The following is a 19,362-nucleotide window of genomic DNA, read 5'->3' as shown; positions in this document are numbered from 1 at the left end:
CTCCCACACTAGCCGAGGAATCTCTCACCTGTGTGAGACCTGGTGCACCCAGTAACACGCAACAGAAGCAGAGAGAAATAGCAACAGATCCAGGAATCTCCTCTCAGTTCTCCTTTGGTGCGCTTTCTAGATTAAACTTCCAAATCAACAGAGTCCCTCGCTTTATACGTAGAGAGCGCTGTGCACACTGCCACGTGTGTTCGTCTGGCTCCTGTATACTAATGCATGTGCTTCCTGCACAGCTGGGTAGACTGAGTCTCAGGGCCTCTACACCACTGCTCTGCATCACGCAGAAGGTTGGCAGGCTCCTGACTCCCAGCTGCCCTCACTCTACTGCCTCACACATGGTCCCGCTGGACTCTCGCTACCTCAGTGGCATCTGTCGCAGGGCCATGGTCCTGCAGCCCAGCATCTCATCCTTGCTCATTCCGCACGGTGCTTTCAAGGAGTTAGGAAAGATACCAGTGTGTGCACTCAGCCACCTGTAGATGGAAACCTGCTCAGAGCAGCAAACTCTTCTTGAGCAGCGCCAAGGATGCCGAAAGAAGGGCTCTACACATTCCGCCAGCAGATCAGATTCGACTGAAAGGAAGGAAGGGCGAGGGAGGGCGCCTTCCCATCGTCTTCCGTCTGGCTCACCGCGCTGGCTGGACTCGCCTGGAGCCCTGGGAGCCAAGCCCTGCTGACTTGGGGTGTTGCATGCTCAGCCCCCTCAGTAGGATGCGGCCCCAGCACGCTGACTGTGACAGCCCCCCGCACTGGCTCAGGGAAGCAGCACAAAAGGCTAATGGGTTTTCATTGATTCTGTCCACGAGGCCAGCGAGGGTCATGAAACATGAAAGAACACTGGAGCCTAGCATGGCTCACGGAGTCCCACGGCGCCAGGACCGTGTGTAGCAGGACCGTGTCCAGCTCCGGAGCATGTGGGCACGTACCATCAGCAGCCTAACGAGGGGGTCTGGAAACGGTGACTTAGACATCTCACTGCCAGACACACGGGAGTGCAACGGACATTCCACAAATGAGAAGGGCCGTTCCAAGGTACATTCTTGATCCTTAATTTGCCCCCCAAATCTATGGTTTAGTGATAAAACATAACATCTACCGTAGCCTGACAGCTATCCCCCTCACCCGAGATGGTGCTCCTCGATCTCAGGAGCAGCGAATGAATCACCCGGGAGCTTCTTCTGAATGAAGCTTTCTAGGTCCCATTCCTAGAAGGCCAAGGTGGTCCTAGCAATCTGTGCTGTTATCAGTGCTGCAGTGAAGCTGGTGCGTCAGTCCCTGGGACACACCGAGACACCAGCACAGCCCTGTGCTTTGCACCCATAGTTTCTCTTTTGTAAGACGTGCCTGCGTACTCTTTCTCAGTGGAGTTCATCAAAATTGAGAACCCCTGGTGGCAAAGCACTTGGTCAGTTGTGTTGGGGTGCCCTTGGGAGTGTGGATCCAGAGGGGGAGCAGGTCAGGGCCCAGCTCATCTCAGAGAAGCCCCGCCCGACCACACAGGCCATCCCTGCGTGAGTCGGGCGGCCGCTCTCCCTGCATTTGTACTTCGGGAAGCTCGTGAGTCTGGGCTGCATGCCAACTGGGTCATGATTCAGGAGTCCTCCGGGGCGGAGGGGGGGAACCTCCTCCACTTCCCTCCAGGCCTGCAGGAGCCGGTACCGTCGCTGGGACGAGGGAGCCCCGGGACAGCGCTGTGGATGGGGAGGCGCCCAGTGGGGAAGACTCACGGCTTGGCCCTCGGATCTTGATGGGCTTACTGCTCGTCATGGACTGGGAGCACGTCTGACACACACATTCCTTCCCGCTGAAGGTCACCTTGTCTCCAATGGGGAAAGGCTTCCTGCAGGGGGGACGAGAGAGAAATTCAATGCCTCTTCTTTGGAGGGATTCTGTGTCTACTGCTGACCTGACAGCACACGTGCCGCAAGCGCTTTGGGAACACACACAGCTTGCCTTCTGGAGCACCAGATAAATTCAAGCGCCGTTCACAGGGCCAGGCTGGCGAAACCACTCAGTGAGGGCCAGGACTGGGAACTGGAGGCCCACTGCGCTACTTACTTGAATTTAACACTGGGCATGTCATGATGCTTAGTTGAACTTACATATCTCATCTGTAAAAGGAAGAGGTTAGTAAGTCCTCTGAGAGTTGTTCCTTTTTCCTCGAAGGACTTTTTCCATCCCAACTTGATCTATCAAGAAGAAGAACTCATTCAACTCCAGACTTACCAAATTTCTTTCTTTCACCTCCAGGAAGTTTAGCAGTCCGCAGATAACCCCTTCCTCCCCTCCTCTGCCTCTGTGCAGTTTTGAGTTCCACAGCTCAGAGCTCTGGAGCTCGTGCATGGCCTGCCTCCCTAACTAAATATAAACCATCTCCAGCGTCCTCACACTGTCTGTCCCATCGTGCAGCTACTCTTGCACAGGAAGTGGGGGACACCACAGACTCTGAGCATAAGCCCTGACATAGGCTGCCAGTGTCTCCACTGCCCCTGCGTTAGCAGTGGGGGTCGATGGAGGGAGTGTAGGGGCCAGAGTCAGGGAGCTGTGTTTTCCTCATGGTTCAGGCACTGACTCACCGTCAAAGGACACTGCATGACCTTGGGCCACATCTCTGTTGGGCTTTCATAAAATCTTATACCGTATGGACCCTACTGTATTAGCCTCCAGTGGATCTGAGATTCCAGGACCCAGGGCCCAGGTTTTAAGAGATGAATGAATGAATGAATGAATTCCACTTCTTACACACTGTACCATTGGCGTCAATCAGAAACTCTAATTGGTTAGTTACTCTAACTGGTAACTAACAGATGGTTATTTTACGGGGAGAATAATTAATCTATAAATTCCATTTCCAATTAAAAAATGCATTTCCAATCATGCTTTACTTATGACTTAATCAGAGTGGCCCATTACATTTTAATGTACTTGGGAGCAAGGTTGAGGTTTATTTTTCATTCTTCATGTGGTGCTTGGCATACAGTGGACCCTTGATGAACACCCGCTAAGATGACAAGTGATTGGGATACTGGGGTCGGCGGGAAGGATGGGGTAAGCTTTCCATGACCTATCAGATGTCCTGAGAGGCTAGATGATTATCACTATGGTGATGGAAAGAATAACGGAGGCAAAGCCAATTAGGTACCAGTCACTGAGCTAAGTAAGGGCTTTGCATGCATCGTGTCATTATCTTCATGAAAACCCAGTGAGCTTGGAGTGGTTTGGAGGTCCATTTTACTGATGAAGAAACTGAGACTTACAGAGGTGAGGTCACTTGCCAGGGTCACAGAGGAAGGCTAGACACAGGTATGCCTGTAGCAAGCGTAGCTGAGATGTGAGGTCCTGGGCCAGAGGCATGGTTTCCAAACTGAGTCCTGAGGGGCCAGGGTGCTCAGTGGTCCCTTGGGGCCTTGTGATGGGAAATGGAGGCTGAGTGCAGGGGCTCAGGCTTTCACTCTGCCCTCAGTGCAGGACAAACTGGTGTTTTACACTACGTCACTTTTGACAGAAAGGGTTCAGCTGCTAAAAGGTTTGAAAATCACTGGCCTATTGGAGTCTCCCACCCCTGAGATTCTAAAATCCAAGCGTCCAGTATAAAGCCCTGGATAGCTCCAGATCTACCCGAGAAAGGCCATTTCTTCCCTTCCCTGGAGGCTCAGGACGAGGGTCCTGGCCTCTGCTGGCCCCTGACTCACCTGCACAAGCTGCACACAAAGCACTTGGGGTGGTAGGTGCGGCCCAGGGCGGAGATGACCTCGCCGGTGATGAAGTCTCGGCAGCTGTCACAGCGGGTGCCATAGAGTTGCTGGTAGTCATGGGTACAGATGTACTCTTGGTTCTTGAAGAAGAAGCCCGACTGGGCCAGGCCGCAGCCACACACTGGGGAGGCAAGGAGGGAAGCAAGAGCAGGCTGAGTCCTGGGAGGGTCTGCAAGCACAGGGTTCTCACTGGGGACAAGGCCAGCATCTGACTCAGCCACAAGTGGCCAGAGCATGGTGGACATCAGACACATGGGCCTTTGGGGCCAGCGTTCCTTAGCGTATAGCCTGAGGACCACTTACGTGAGAATCACCTGGCGTGCTTCCAATGCAGGTGCTTGCATCTGAGTCAGACTCCCTGAGGCTGGGAGCCGGGCATCTGCACTTTACCACACTCCCCAGCTGAGGGTAATGCACACCCACTGAGACCACAGAGGTCGTACCATGCTCTCAATACATGGATGAAAAGTTGAAGGCTCTGTGGCTCACACAGTGCTGTATCGCTGGTGGTAGGTATCATGAATTTGGTAAAAGAATTGTTCAGTTAAAACGTTTCTGGGCATTTCCTACATGCATGACTCTGTGCCAGCTGAAGGGCAGAATGGGGCCCACGTGCTCTGAATCCCAAACTGGAGACAACTGAGGATGGCAGTGGGGTGGGTGATTTACAGATTATCCTCAGCATAAGCATAAAGGGTGCATCTGTTCCCAGGCATGAATGATAAAACACAATCCCCAAACGGTGAAGAGCTAATAATGTGCGCAGAGAGAAGACCGTACAGATCACATGTCATGGGTGACAGGCCACGGGCTGGTGCAGGCAGCAAGTACTGTGAGTGGGGAGGAAAAGGGCACGCTGTCAGCGGGGGAGAGAGCATGGGAGGCTTCTTGGAGGAGGCAGCACTTGAGTTGAACGTCAAAGGAACAGAATATGCTAAATCACAGAGGCAGGAAGTTGCAAGTGATATTTGTGTGGAGATGGAGCTGGGGTAGGTGGTGGTGTTTTTAGGGAGTGGATGGCAGTAATAAAGGAAAACATTGACAGGCCAGTTGGAGGACGGCTCAATCTAACTTAAGAAGTTTAGGTTTTGTGGGATACTGAAAGGCCATGAATGGTTTCCCCTCTAGTTTTTAAAAACTTAAAAAAAAAATTATTTCGAAAAACTCAGACATATACAAATGTAGAGAGAAGATTACAATGAGTCTCCGTCACTCAGCTGCAAAATTGATCCATTGCCTTGACAGCTTTTGAATAGAGGCAACGCGGTTTATTTCATTAGGTCTTTTGGGATAACCTTGTGGACAATACAAAGATGTGTAAGACAGATAGAAGAGAAGGTGTGATATAATTATAGGTGTCTGAGCAACTGCATCATGGGGGACTATCCTTCCCCAAAAGACACAGAAATGTGGGAAATGAGATTTCCCTCTGAGAATGAAGCTACAGAAGCAACACATAATGGGCCGACTAGAAAGAGGCCAAGTTTCTTCCAAGAGATCGAATGGCTCTGAGGCCACCAGAACCGCTAAGTGTATCCATCCAGCTAAAGCAAGGATGGGCCAGCCAGGAAGGGGGAGGTCAGTCACCAAAGGAAGGCTGCTGGAGAGCCCGTTCAGACCCTCTGACCAGATCCTTGGTCTCAGTCTGCATTCACCAAGTGACTGTCTGATAGTCTGACTTTCTACACGGATTGCCGCTGGGAGAGAAACAGCTGCTCACAACGGCGTGAACTAGTACGACGGAGAGTGACAGCTCTTGTTTACATTAATCAACAGGCACTCTGGTTTTCTGCATCGGTTTCCTAAGGACTTTGTTAGCACGAGTCAGCTTTCTCAAGCGAGACCAATGGTGGGGAAACCGATGAGGCGCAGTTTCCACGCCTGGAAGTGTGAGGACCTAGCCTGTACCAGGTGACATCACCCCTGTAAATACTACCTCATCTTGAATAGGGAAGTTCTGCAAAAGCAGCCAGGTTAAAAATAGGAGGGACTTCCAGGTGAATGCAAGAAATTTTGCACAAGTGTTTGTTCACTTTGCAAGCCAGAGGCAGGCTTAAAGGGCCAGGCTGAGTGGGGAGGGCAGCCCCAGGTGTCATAGAACCAGGGGGATCAGGGAGCACGGTGGGAGACGTAGTGGTCTGGGAATCAGACCACCTGCCACTCACTCTCTGGGTGACAATGAAGTTGGCCCTCTCTCGTTTGGGGCCTCTGTTCACTTGTATGTAAAATGACCTAAGCTCTTCTGACACTGCCATCCTGTGAGTCTAGGAGAAGAGAGCTTCCTTCAGGGCTTACCATGTGCCAAACATTTAAAACTCAGTGTGAGGTAGAGCTGGAAGCCCCTGGAGACCCGCCCTGCGGAGAGGCAGGGAGAATGGGTGGAAGTGGTGGTGGAGGTGGGAGGTGGGAAGGGTTCTTCTACCATCAGGCTTCATGAAAACTCATCACATCAAACAATGCCGGGGCTGGAGGTTAGGCAAGACCAGAGTACAGGCTGTTCTGGGCTGTGCAGGTGGTGGATCAATTGACTTCATGGCTGTGGAATTAGTTAGGTCATGGCCTACGACCTCATTGGAAACAGCTCCTGTTGTTTCCCTTCTTTTCTCTCCTTTGTTTCCCCTGCCAACTCCACCCCCAGAGCCACCTCTCCCAGTGGAGAAAACCAGGAGGCCACAAGAAAACTTAGAACAGTCAGTTCCTCCTTTCCCCCCAAGGAGCAGAAGGAGGAAGTTTTTGTTAGAAAGGATACTAAGGTTGATAAGAATCTCAGGGGCTCCTGGAAATACAGTGGGGAGCACGGGGATGGAAGGTGAGCTGCACCCACGGCAGATGTCTCTGAGGCTGAGCAGAGCGTGATATTCACATACTAGGAAAGGCCATGGAAAGGGGCTGCATGTGGAGCTGTTGTAGAATCAACACACCCGGGGCAGACATTATTCTGTGAATCCAGAATATAAAGCCTACTCATTTAAAAGAAAAGTAGTCGTGTGGTTTGATAATGGGACCGAATGTGAAAAGTTGGAACTGCTTTGAGAAACTCCAGAATGAATGCTCACTATAAGCATAACGCCTAGAAGGACTTGCCCACGGCCCCAGCACGTTTCAGTGGAAAAGGTGCTGTTTTGCGGCTCACTGGACCTTTGTCCATGTTCTTATTCTGCCTCTGAGTTGCTGTGTGACTTTGAGAAAGTTACGTCCCCTCTCTGGAGCTCAGATGCCTCATTTGTAAAATGAGAGGGCGAGGTGGTAACTGAGGACACTTCCAGATCTGAGAGATCAGGTTCCTGTCGTATCATTCTGTTGGTTTTCAAACATTTCAAACAAAACTGAGTACTATGAAATTTCAAAATCAAAGAGTTAGAAGGGCCCCTGGGGGTGATCTAGCTCATTATTTTAAATATTTAAATTGTGAAATATATGATGCATGCAGAAATGTATAAAATATGTATGTACAGTTTAAAGAAGAATGAAAAACACACTCCCAGGTATCCATTGCCAAGTTTACAAAATAGAACATTGCCAGCACCTGTTCACCTCTCCCTAAAGCATTCCCTTCCCACAGTGTCCCCAAGTGTGTTTATCATTCCTTTGCTTTTCTTTATAGTTTTACCACTTGTACTGTATCCACAAGCAATATAGGGTGGATTATGAACAATTTGAAAAGAATTTTATTCTCTTCTAACTAGTACCAAAGTGGGTGCAGGCATGTGTCAGCACTGACTCCTTCTCCAGAGCCAGTTTATTTCTCATCCATCTATACACTGAGAATAAGACTTCTGCGGGGGGAATCTCAGCTTTAGTCACAGGCCTCCTACTAGGTTCCTACTTGGCCCAGGCTCCAGGCTTTGCCTCCTTCCCACTCTCCATGATCCACGTGGCCAGCAAGGTAAAAAGTCAAGGTCTTCAAGATTTAGATAAACCATCAGGATTAAATCTGACATGGACAGTCACAGCAGGATTTCTGCTTTTACTTTGTTTTTCACCTCTTTAGATTCCTTCCTTTCATGTCAGCACAGTAGTGCATGGTAAAAGAGTTGTAAAAGAAATTCATAGAGATTTTAGATTTTTCAAATGACAAGGCTATTTAGGGTAACTAATCCCTGGAAACAAAATCCTCTCATTCGTTTCATTGCTAAGCAAGTTGACATTGAAAAGAATAGTCTTTTTTTCCCCTTAAAAGCTACATTAAAAAAGATTCAACTTCCCTGTGGTAGACTGTCAAAATGGTCAGATTCTTCCTTTCTCTGCATTCGCACCCATGAAATCTGATGTTGCAGATCCTCCCACAAAAAGTAAAGTTTATTTCTCCATGATCTTGAATCTAGGTTGGCCATCTGACTTATTTTCACCAACGGGACATTAACAAGTGTGACCCAAGCTGAGGCTTGAAAAGGTCTTGCTCATTGAAGCTTGCTCTCTTGTTGTACTTGAACTCTGAGACTACCATGCAAATGGTCCAAGCCAGCCTGCTGGAAAATAAGAAGCCATATGGAGCCACTCAAGTCAATAGCCTGCCAACCACAGCCAGCTGACCCATCGTGTCATCATGACGAGGCAGACAGAGATAAGCAGAGTCAGCTCAGACTGAACGAACCACCCAACCAACCCAGAGGGTCATGAACTAAATAAAAGATTGTTTTAAACTGTTAGATTTTGGCATAAGGTAACAAATATACTCTCTTAAGACTATAATTGCAGAGTCATCGTTCAAACCTCCTTATAACAATTTTATTATCTTTACCCTTTGTCCTATTTCTACTTCTGGGGATGTGAAAATGGCCACTCACAAAGATAGTCTTGCAGGTTAACTTGCATTTAAGGGGTTTGCAAATTCTCAAGATAAAATTTAAATCACATTTAATTAAAATATATCCCATATATGCTTTCATAAACAAATTAGGGAATATGTAATTTATTTGTTCAGTGCAGAGTCCAGTTAGGTCTCGAGGAAAGAAATCTAGGATTTTTCTGCAATGGCAGAGGAAGTCAATCTCAGATACACCAGGCTGAGGTTGGAAGAAGTTACTAAAATGAAAAGATCTGGGGGTTTCAATTGACCTTAAGGTCAATACCCGTCAATGGTGTGAAGTGACTTCTCAGGAAATCCATTCAATATCAGTCACATTAACAGAAATGCAATTCCTTGCTGTGTTTGGCAGACCTTGAGAACTGTGGTCTGTTCTGGTCATTATGCTCTAAGAATGATAGTGATAAACCAGATGGATCAAGGAGGAAGACTTCAGGATGAAGATACAAGTGGGGAGCATTTCACATGAGGCCGAATTTAAGGACCTGCAACATAACAGGGCATGGGGAAGAACTGGCTACATGTATGTGAAGGGCAGCCACAGGGAAAAGCAAATACAAAGTACTCATCCAACTTCATGAGGACAAGTCTAAAACCAACAGGTGGAAGTTACAGGTTTTGAGTCAATCATTTTCCAAACCCGCAGGGCAACCCAACATCAGAAGGGCTGCTCTGTGGAACAGGAAGCTTAAAAGAGAAGTTCAAGACGTGGAGCTGGAGAGGCATTTGTAAGGGGCACTGGGGAAGGGAGAGTTGCCCTGTTTGGGCCAGAGGGTTCTCAGACTCTTCCAGCTGAGTTCCTCTTCCTTCTAGCTGCTACTGTGTGTCCCCGAAAATAAGCCCTAGCTGTACAATCAGCTCTAATACGTCTTTTGGAGCAAAAATTAATATATATTACTATAAGACAGGATCTTATATAGTATAATATAATTAATGTATTTTACTATAAGACCGGGTCTTATATTAATTTTTGCTCCAAAAGACGATTTAGAGCTGATTTTCTGGCTAGGTCTTATTTTGGGGGAAACAGGGTAGCTATCTTCTTTTAAGGAACTCTTAGCTCCGTCAAGTCTAGGGTTCTAGAAATTAGCCACAGATAAGCTGTAACAATTAGAGGTAACCCAACATCCATCTGCTCCCAAATTACAAACCTTACTGAAGTCAAGATGTACCTTCTCCGTTGTTAAACTTCACCTCTGAGGATTGTCACACTGTCGTCTAAAGAGCAGGTGCTCATCTCAGAGCCACGCTGAATTTTAGCCAGGACAGCTTATTCTTTCATTCACTCACATTGATTTAAAGGCACAAGGCAGGCGTCTTTAGAGAGGTGTAAGTTACGCTTGCAGGAATGCGGTTTTCCTTCTGGGTCAGCACTACCCTTCTGGACTCACCAGGCTCCTTCTCTCCCCCATATCCCCACACTCCTCTCACTCTTCCATCCCTCTTCACATTGCTTAAAGTGGAGTTCTCATAACAGGCTCTAGGAAAGTCTCTTTAGGCCTTTATAGGTAGCTCATCTGCCTGTGTTTGTTCTGCTTACTTCTGGGAGCGAGAGCATGGCCAAGAATCTGAGCAGGAAGTTGGGAAATTGGGCCTCCTACCTTGACAGGTGAAGCATCTGATGTGGAAGTGGTTATTGTGGACACGGACCACTTCCCCTTTGCAGGTGTCTCCACATCGGTAGCACTGGATGACATTGGAGCTGCCTCTGGGATTGTAAGGATTCTGCTGATAAGGAACTGTAGAAAGAAACAAAGAGATCAGCATGTAAAAGGCCCTCACTCTTTAAAAAGCCTGCCATAAGACATTCTTATAATCTTAACTGGAATTAAAAAGCAGAAAGGGTGGAAATGATTAGCAAAGTACCTTCAATACATCATCAGGCTGAATATGCCTATCAAAGGCATCATTAGAAAGGGGCGTGGCAGTAAGATGGGCGTCCATAAATCTCCCGAAGCAGGCAGACAGTTATGAGTAAGCATACACTTTCCTTGTAATAATAGAGGCCAAATTCACAAATGAAAACAAATAAAAGAGGCAGTAGAGTATTTCAAGGTAAACAATCCAGAAATGCCATTTCTTGAGTGATCTTTGGATCCAAACCAGGCCCCACACTTTTCAAAGGGAATTTAGATCTTACAATTGACTCATGGGTCTCAAAGAAATGGATGGCTGACCTTGCCTCCAACTGGCTTTTTTGTTAAGCAAGTTACAGCCTTATCTGCACCTCGGTTTCCAAAACGCGCATGGTCAATAGCACCGATTCTATAAAAGAAGCACGAAGGGAGGGAGGCACTTTGGTTGGAAGGAGATTGACGAGGGGACTCATCTTAAAGCTGCCCTTGAACAGCATTTTGCATAATATTGAGAATGTATCAAAGGTGCATAATTTAGAAAAAAGAGTTGGTGGAAATCTGTAGGGGCTGAAGTCACCGGGGGTGGGAGCTCAGCTGTCAGCATGTGACAATGCTTAAGAGCTCTACTGGCCTGTTGAGTCTATTGCTCTCTTGCCTCGACTTTCTCATGGCTGCTTTTCAAAATCTCCCTTCCCTGAGATATACTTTGCTTGACCATTCTAAAGTCTGGTCATCCGGTATTTAATAACAGTACACACTGTCTAGTACTCAAAATATCAGGATTAGAAGGGATGTTAGCAGCTGTCTGATCCAACCTCATTTGTGTACGCTTTTCTCATTTGAGATAACTGCCAGCGAGGAACCACACCTCCTCTCTTGTAGGAAGCCCCTACTGGCACCAGGGAGAGAATCACTCAGTTCCTCCATTCTCACTCAAAGGTAAAGCAATAGCCCAGAAACTTCTGCTCTACTCTATCAGAAGGCTCATTTTTATCCTGGCCATAAAGATGAGCACCTGATTGAAGAGGAATTGGTGTCTCTCATTTAGACATGTAGACTTACTGACTAAACTCTGCACAAGCGTCTTATAAGTTACTCTGGTCTTAAAGGAACTTGAACTGCAAGGGAACTTAGAGATCACCTAATTCGAGGGTTCTTGACTTAGTGTAGTAGTTGTTGTGTCTGCTCCCTGAAATTTGAATCTTTTATTGTAGGCACATGAAGTATTACACATGGTGACTTGCTTGGCAATGAAATGTAAATGGAAAGTGTGTGTCACTTCCAATTGGAAGCCCCAGGAGCCAGTATGTGATCTGCCATATTGCCGTTCCCATAGCCCAGCTTCTGGTGATACCCATATGGTGTGCAGAATGCTACAGCTTGGATCCCTGATGAAGGAATCATAGAGCAATCTCACCCATGACAAACATCTATCATGTGCAAGGAAGAAGTTTTGTTGTCATAGCCTCTAAGATTTTTTTGTTACTATAGCGTGTCCCGACTGATACACCTGGGGTCTAATACTTATCTCTAAATATAAAATTTGGCGTTGTATACATTACCCTATAGCTTTCTTCAGAGTTTCAGAGATGAGCTCTGTAACTGATTTCCTACACCTTTCGCTTTTTAAAGACAAGGAACAGGAAAGCAGGACTTTTGATTATCTTCCACTTACATGGATCCCGTGCTCTAGGGCAAAGAACTGCTTCTTTAGCCCCAAGACTGTTGCTTCTGATAACGCTGCTATCTGAAATGCGAGAATAATAGTCTCACAATCTTTCTTTCATGGAGTTCATGCCTCTTATTCAACTCTTTTTCTCCTGTCTTAATTTAAGACAAAAGTTAAGTGAGTTAGCTAGTTAACTAAATCATGAATTAACTTATTAAATGGATTAATACATATAAAGCATTTCAAAAATTGCATTACAGGCTCCACAAATATTCACTGATCTCATTACCTTCACATCCTCTCCACAGCTCAGAGCAATGCTTCCCTAACCCCCGAAATGTCCACAAACATTGTCTGTAGTTCTGTCTCCTTTTCTTCTTTTTCTGATTCCTGCTCAATGTCCCTGGAAAATATTTTTTTCCCACTCTCCCTTCAACTTGTGAGAAAAATATAGATCCTAGTTATACGAGCAGTGAGGTGAAGTACTATTGCTGAGGGAAACAAAGCTGTGAGTCTGAAAATAAGAACAAGTAGTATAATTGTCACCATCAACAATTAGAGTTCTGAAAAGTATCCGAAAGTCCCTCCAGAATCACTGCACAGATTTTCATATACGTCTTCTAACTCAACCTTCCTTATTGCTGAAGAACCAACTTGTAAGACCAAGTAGATTTTTGTCCTCATTTGATTTTCTGGGGAAAGCAATTTGTAACCATGGTCTTCGGTCAAAACTCAGTCTTTGAGCCACTCAGATTAAAAGGCAAGAAGGCAGAGTGAGAGGATGGATTGGGAAAATGGGCTTTCCTGGGCCATTTAGTGATGGGTCCTCAGCCCTGACTTTGTTGCTTCCCTCAGGATGAGGGTGCTGCTTTCGTGATGCTAACTGTGGCTGAAAATCCACAAAATGTCTGATATTTGTATATACCGGGGGTGCCAAAAATATATATACAAGTAGACACTTTGGTCAACGTTGCTCAAGCAGTAGTTCGCCGTAATCAGAAGTGTCTGGATGCTGATGGTAACCACATTGAGCATCTCTTGGAATTGCAGAAGTCAAATGTAACTTTTATTCATCTTTTGTTATCGGTATATATTGAGTATTACCATTTTGATAGTTTTTTCCTTTCTTAAAATGTGTATACTTTTGTTGCTACCCTTTGTAGTCCCATAAACAGAAATGGGATACCACATTGTTGATATGAGTTCTTCCAGAGTGCTGGTTATAAAAGGGCCATGGTGTAGCAACATTTGAGCTTTCAGACATGAGAAGACCTTTCCTTATCCAGACTGTACCATCAGGAACTCTGGGGGTCAAGGGAAGCTATGCTGAGATATGTCACATCTGCTCTGCCCTGGAAGCCACTTCATTTCCAGTAAGATTCGGTCTCCTTGGCTGATTGAACCATCAACTTACTCTTATTCTGTGTGTGTATAGATGTGTCATTTCTTTCCACCACTCTATATAATCCCCCTGAAACACTGACATTTTATTTTTGATTTCCTGCTGGTTATGATTTCCACTAATTTTTATCTTGGAAAGCACCAAGTTTCAGTCATATGATTTATAACATTCGTCTTATGGGCAAACGTCTTTTGAATTCTAAATTGACTTACACATGAATTTTTGAACTGTCTCATATTTTAGGAACCTCCTATCCTTGAGAACAACATTTGAGAGCAGCCGTAAGCCTCAAAGGACATTAGCTCTGCTCTTATGAAGTAATCTATGAAGTTAAAAAATTTAGACAACTGGATCACGTGATATGTTTCTACAATTCACGTAGGGAGTCTCTAGCTTCTGTTTAATGTTATTTGGCCAATAAAGGGCATTCATTCAGGAGAGACATTGCTAGTTACTAGTCCTTAAGCTGTGCTTTCCAATAGGACTTTCTGAGTTATGGAAATGTTCTCTATCCATGCTGTCCAATATATTAATCACGAGCCATATGTGGCCATTGGGCACTTGAAATATGGCTAGTGTGACGGAGGTACTTCATTTTAAATTGATTTAATTTTAATTAATATAAATTTACATTTAAATAGCCACATGAGACTAGTTAGTGGCTGCCACATTGGACACCGAAGTTTTATAGTTTCACAAACAGAACACTGGGCATTGAGAATAAGCAGCAAGAAACTAAACCTGGTTGACACCTTCTTATATAAAAATAACATGTACAAATTAATTCAGAAATGCCACCTCAGATGTAAATTAACAATTTTTTTTTTATCCCTGAAGTGTTTTAAAGAAGTATTTAAAAAATAATTTACAATAGGAATCAATTACACACGCATTCACCCATCCTAAATTTGATCTGGAAACAAAAAATTCTGAGCAGTGAAATAAATACTGATTAAAAAAAAAAGTCACAAATTTTCAGGCACTGTAAGACCGAACAATCTTAATCTTTCCAACAACAAAAGCAAGAAAATCAGTTAGCAATGGCTGTCAGTATGATTTTTTAAGGCAGAAAATCAGCTGGTCCATGCCTATGAGATTAAAAATTAAGGGTCTGAAACATCGTCCTTTTGCATACACATACCTCATCTTTAGCATACTTACAGCAAATACATTTTAATTCCGTAAATAAATATGCAAGTAAAGCTCTTCCCAAGTGCTACAAAGCTCATTTAAAATTGCTGGAGCACAACAATAGTACTGGAAGGGGTGGGGTGACAGTCTTCCTGGTGAGTTAAAAGGAGCATGTGAGCTGAACATAGCAAGAGGTGAAGTCAGTGTCCACTTCCCCCACCTGGCTGTTCCTCTCTCTCTCTCTTCTTCATCTCCTGGGTTTCTCTCTGGTAGTAGCGCTGGGGTAAGTCTGCGTTCTGATTCCCTTTCTGCTGTCTCCCACTTTTATAGTCTTGGGCAAATCATCTAACTTCTGGCCTCAATTCCCATTTGAGTCAGTGAGGAGCTTGGACACAATGATTTATAAAATTCCCTCCAATTAAAAACTGATTCTGGCTCTGTGAGTCCTTTTCTGAGGTTCATTCTCTCCCTCCACACTCTCTTCTCTCCGCTAATTGGTCTCCCTTTTAAACTGGACGGTTGTTTGTTATCAGATTTATTAATAACTTTTAAAAGCAGATAACGGCATGCTTCCTCTCTCATAAACAACATGACCTAAGGTACGTTTTCTTTACTGATGTGGTGTCTGCACAATATTTTTTCCTTCCCTGAGGGTCACTTGACCTTGTAGATAAAAATGTTCCTTCATTCAAATAGAGTTGTCTTTAAATGGTCTTTAAAAGGTAGAAGCACCTGTATTATGCTGGGGTATAATTAAAAGAGTGACAAAACTGATTTGGAGACAGTATAACAACTGTGAATAATTGGCTGGAAGTGTAATAAAAACAGTGGGGTTTCTGGTGGAACAGTGAAACATCAAGCAGAGAATCAACCGATTCAGCAATGAGCTCGCAAAACCCCGGGGCCCAGGAACAAGCGGGTGCAGCAGCTGTTGCAATTCAGCTTCCTCACCGCTTCATTAGAGCCCAAAGTACTCTGGGTGTGTTCACAGGGATTCCATAGCCCCCCCGGGAAGAGACCCAAGTGTGGATCCAGGCCTCTCGCAGGTAGCAAGCCGTCTGCCTGAAAGGTTAGGGTCGGGTCTGTATATAAGAGTATCTGGTAGTCACCAACAGGGCCATGTGTTTGATTTTGGAGTTGAAGCAGGCCCCACAACACTGGTCCTGTTTCCTGTCCTAAGGGCACAGAGAGGTGGGACCCGTACCAGAAGGGGTCACAAGTGCAGACAGAGGTTAGTGGTGTGGACGCTGGAGGCCGGAGAGCTGGGTTTGCGGTCCACCCCTGCCGCTTGCTGGCATGCGGCCTCCAGCAAGTTAAGCATGGCGCCCGTTTCAGGGTGAGCATCCCTAGAGCGGGAATAACTCAGGTCACTAATGAGCATTAAATTACTTAAATTATATAAAAGTGCTTTGTACACTGCTTGGCATGTAACTTGCACTAAAATATAAGTGATAATTAAATGAAAGGATCTCTGAAGCCAGGCATCCCCACCTCCAAGGCAGTGTAGGAATTCTTGCTCAATGATCCCTAGCACTCGCCACTGAGCTTGGCTCCAACACTGTCACGTCCATTTTTGGACCAGCCCAGCCTAGGCAACGGTTTTCCAGTTTTCCCTCCTTGCTGACAGTCTAGGATAAAACCGTTGGCTACAGCCCGTTCATCACCTTAAGCAACCTCATCTTTCTTCCCCTATCTCTGCGCCTCTGTTTATGGGTTTCTGTGGGCTACAGAGGTGGGTGGCTGACATACCTTTGATATATCCTGCAGAGGAATGTGTGAATTGGGTGTTTCCTGTTGTGGGAATGAGAGGCTATGATTTATGTTATCCTGGGGCAGTGTATTTTGGGCACATCTGCTGTTTCCCGGGGGACATGTTTGCATGTTTGTTGTGTGTGTGCTTACTTAGAATAAGTGAGTAATTTGTTCTTGAAACCCTGATAGGGAGATTGTGAGAGCTGCTTTTGGTAACCCCTAAGGATCATGCATGTGGCATCTCGTGTCATTATAGCTATGTTCAGGGTGTGAATACCCAAACCAGACTTTTAGAGCAGGAAGGAAGTAGGAGGTTATCCACACACTAGACTGTGAACAACACGGGGCAGGGACCATGTGTGTCTTCTTTGCCAATGCACCCTCAGTACCCGGCATAGAATCAGTGCTCAATAAGTACTTGATGAATAAATAAAAGAATGAATAAGACGAGTCCAATAGCGTCCCTTGACGAATGGTAGGGAAAGCTGAGGCCCAGAGGGAGAAAGGATTCACCTGAGCTCACACAGCAACTTTGCTTGCATCAGTGCATGAGGGGGTCTGTTCTAGAATAACAGGATGAAAGAGAGAGCAAACCTAGAGGGTGGGCTGGGCTGGCACAAAGCCCCAGGATCAGGAAAAGGTGAGAGAGAATTCACAAAAGACTGCATTACCATAGAGCTGGAGTCATGCTGAGGTTCGGCCTTAGAGTAGGTGGGCTGGGGGTCAGTGTTCCAAGATGCAAAAGCATTGTCGAGTTTAATGAAGCCATGCAGGAAGAAATAGGAGGGGGTGCATGCATAAGGAAAGGTCTGGAAGGATAAGACATAGAATTTAGATAGTGGTTATTCTGTCAGGAATTGTGTTCAGCAATTTACATATGTCATTTCATTGAGTTTCTATGACTTGCGAGGGCATATTATTATTATCCTTATTTTACAGATAAGGAAACTGAGGCCCAAAGAGCTGAAGTCACTTGTCCACGGTTACACAGTTAGTATATGGCAGAGGTAGGGTCTGAACCCAGACCGTCTGACTCTAGAACCTGCGTGCTCACCACTAAGTCCTACTGCCTGCCACACACAACTACCAACAGTGGTGTCTCTAGCGAGGAACTGGGCTTGGGGGAGGCTGAAAGGGATGTCTCATTTTTCTGCCAACAGTAATCGTCCATCCGTTATCCAGCCGATTTAAAGTGTGTGTGTATGTGTGTGTGTGTGTGTGTGTGTGTGTGTGTGTTTATAAATTTCACAAAGATTTAAGAATAAGGATGGAGGGTAACAGAGTACAGACCAGGAAACTGGGAACACTAATTCAGCATCTAAGGCAGACAATGAAGACGCCGTGACTGCTGCCGGCCAGAGCCCAGGGATGTCAGCCTTGAGTAGCTTCCCTGGTGTGGACAGGTACAGCCTGACAGGTGTGCCTGCTTGGTCTCTGAGAGAGGCAGGCTCTGCAGGTGCTGGCAGCTGCAGCAAAGCAGAGGTGGGAATACCCTGGGCGTCCCTGTTCCCTGCACAGATGGCCCTGGCCTGGCCCCAGTTTCCCGTGTCAGCAGGTCAGTAACACAGTCTGTCACCCAAGACGATACTGTCAAGCCTTTGCTGCAGCAGAAACTCCTCCACAGCCTCTCTCTCTCTGCCAGACTCGTCAGCCTGTGCCATGGCCGTGGCGTGTAGCTGGCAACATGGCTTGCGCCGCCTTCTCCAGAAATGTGTTGTCCGGACATGTGTCAGAACAGCACGCTCTTGGCCAGAGACAGACTGCTCTCGCCTGACAGCCAGCTGCCACGCTCTAACTACAGCAGGAAGGAACTAGACCCAAATGGGTATCAGAGTGGGTGTCCTGGGCAAGGAGGCCTGAACTGCCATCCACGAAAGAAAGGATGCAGCCGCCACTTGTTAGTGAAGCCACCTGATAACATGAGAACTGCATACTTGCTATTCATTTGGCAAATTCAGAAAGCTGGTCCAGATACAATGTCATAGCATTAACTTTTCACTTATTTCTATATTAATCTTACAATGTAAAAAAAACCACTGTATACTTCTGATTACAATCAATGAAAGACTAGGATTATTTAAAAAACAAAACCTCATGTCTTTCTTATAACTCAACTTGGTTTCTATTTCAAGACAAGCAGAAACTACGTTTCAGCCAGTTTGCCCCACTGCCCCGGGCCCTCTGCTGTTCACTGGGGTTGTGCTTTTCTAAGGACTCAAATAGACCATGTTCTCATTTCTTTCTCTGAGGTTCTCCTCCCCACCTCTGGGCCAGGGAATCATTTTTGTTAGCTGGGGGTAAAGGAGTCCTTTCTGCTTCCTCTAATTTATGCTTTCTCCAGAATATTTAGCTTTGTAATAAATCCTTCTTGTTCTGAGGGCACAGACTTTTGAAACTCAAAAGCCAGGAAGTGACCCCTTTTATCTCTGTCTTTTGCTGCCAGTCGGGGCCCTGAGGCCTCACTCACTGAATAGAGGGAAGGAGGCAAGAGGGGTGGGGAGGGAAATACCAATGAAATATTTCAAAAATATCATCTTGCTACAGTTGGCCAAGGGGTTTTAAGAATATGATATACAGAGCTGTGTAAGAATGGTCAAGGAATAGACAAGATTGGATGGAGAAGGGGGAAATCCCCAGGGTATGTGCCAGCCTTAATACTTTTTCTACTTTGGAGTGGCTCCTGTCAATCAACACCAATTCTCTCGTCACTGCTGTGTCCCTCGCTATCTTTACAAAGCCTCCAGATGGCACCTTACAGGAGCTGAACAAGTGAAAATAGCTAATGTTAATAGGGCAATTACTATGTGCCAGGCTCTGTGCTAAGTCCGTGCTTTGTACCTATTGTTTCATTTAATTCTCACAATAACTCCATGAGGCAGACACCATGTGATCCCTATTTTAGATACGGGGGGATCTGAAGCACAAACAGGTTAATTAATTTGCCTGAAGTCACACCATATGTAACTTTTAGAGCTGGGGTT

General features: G+C 45.9%; 1 protein-coding gene across 1 annotated transcript in view; it reads right to left on the bottom strand.

Moving 5' to 3' along the window:
• ABLIM3 (actin binding LIM protein family member 3) overlaps positions 1-19,362 on the bottom strand; it is a 103,541-nt gene that overhangs the window by 52,094 nt on the left and 32,085 nt on the right. The window contains 4 exon segments of the mRNA XM_081034965.1: positions 1,737-1,849; positions 3,702-3,885; positions 10,173-10,310; positions 12,103-12,174. Of these exon segments, the coding sequence (XP_080891091.1) occupies positions 1,737-1,849; positions 3,702-3,885; positions 10,173-10,310; positions 12,103-12,174 (507 nt within the window).

This window comes from Rhinolophus hipposideros (assembly GCF_964194185.1).
Source record: "Rhinolophus hipposideros genome assembly, chromosome: 23".
In the NCBI taxonomy this organism is placed as follows: domain Eukaryota; kingdom Metazoa; phylum Chordata; class Mammalia; order Chiroptera; family Rhinolophidae; genus Rhinolophus; species Rhinolophus hipposideros.
The sequence above is the reverse complement of the archived record's forward strand: the minus strand, read 5'-3'. Positions and strand labels throughout refer to the sequence as shown.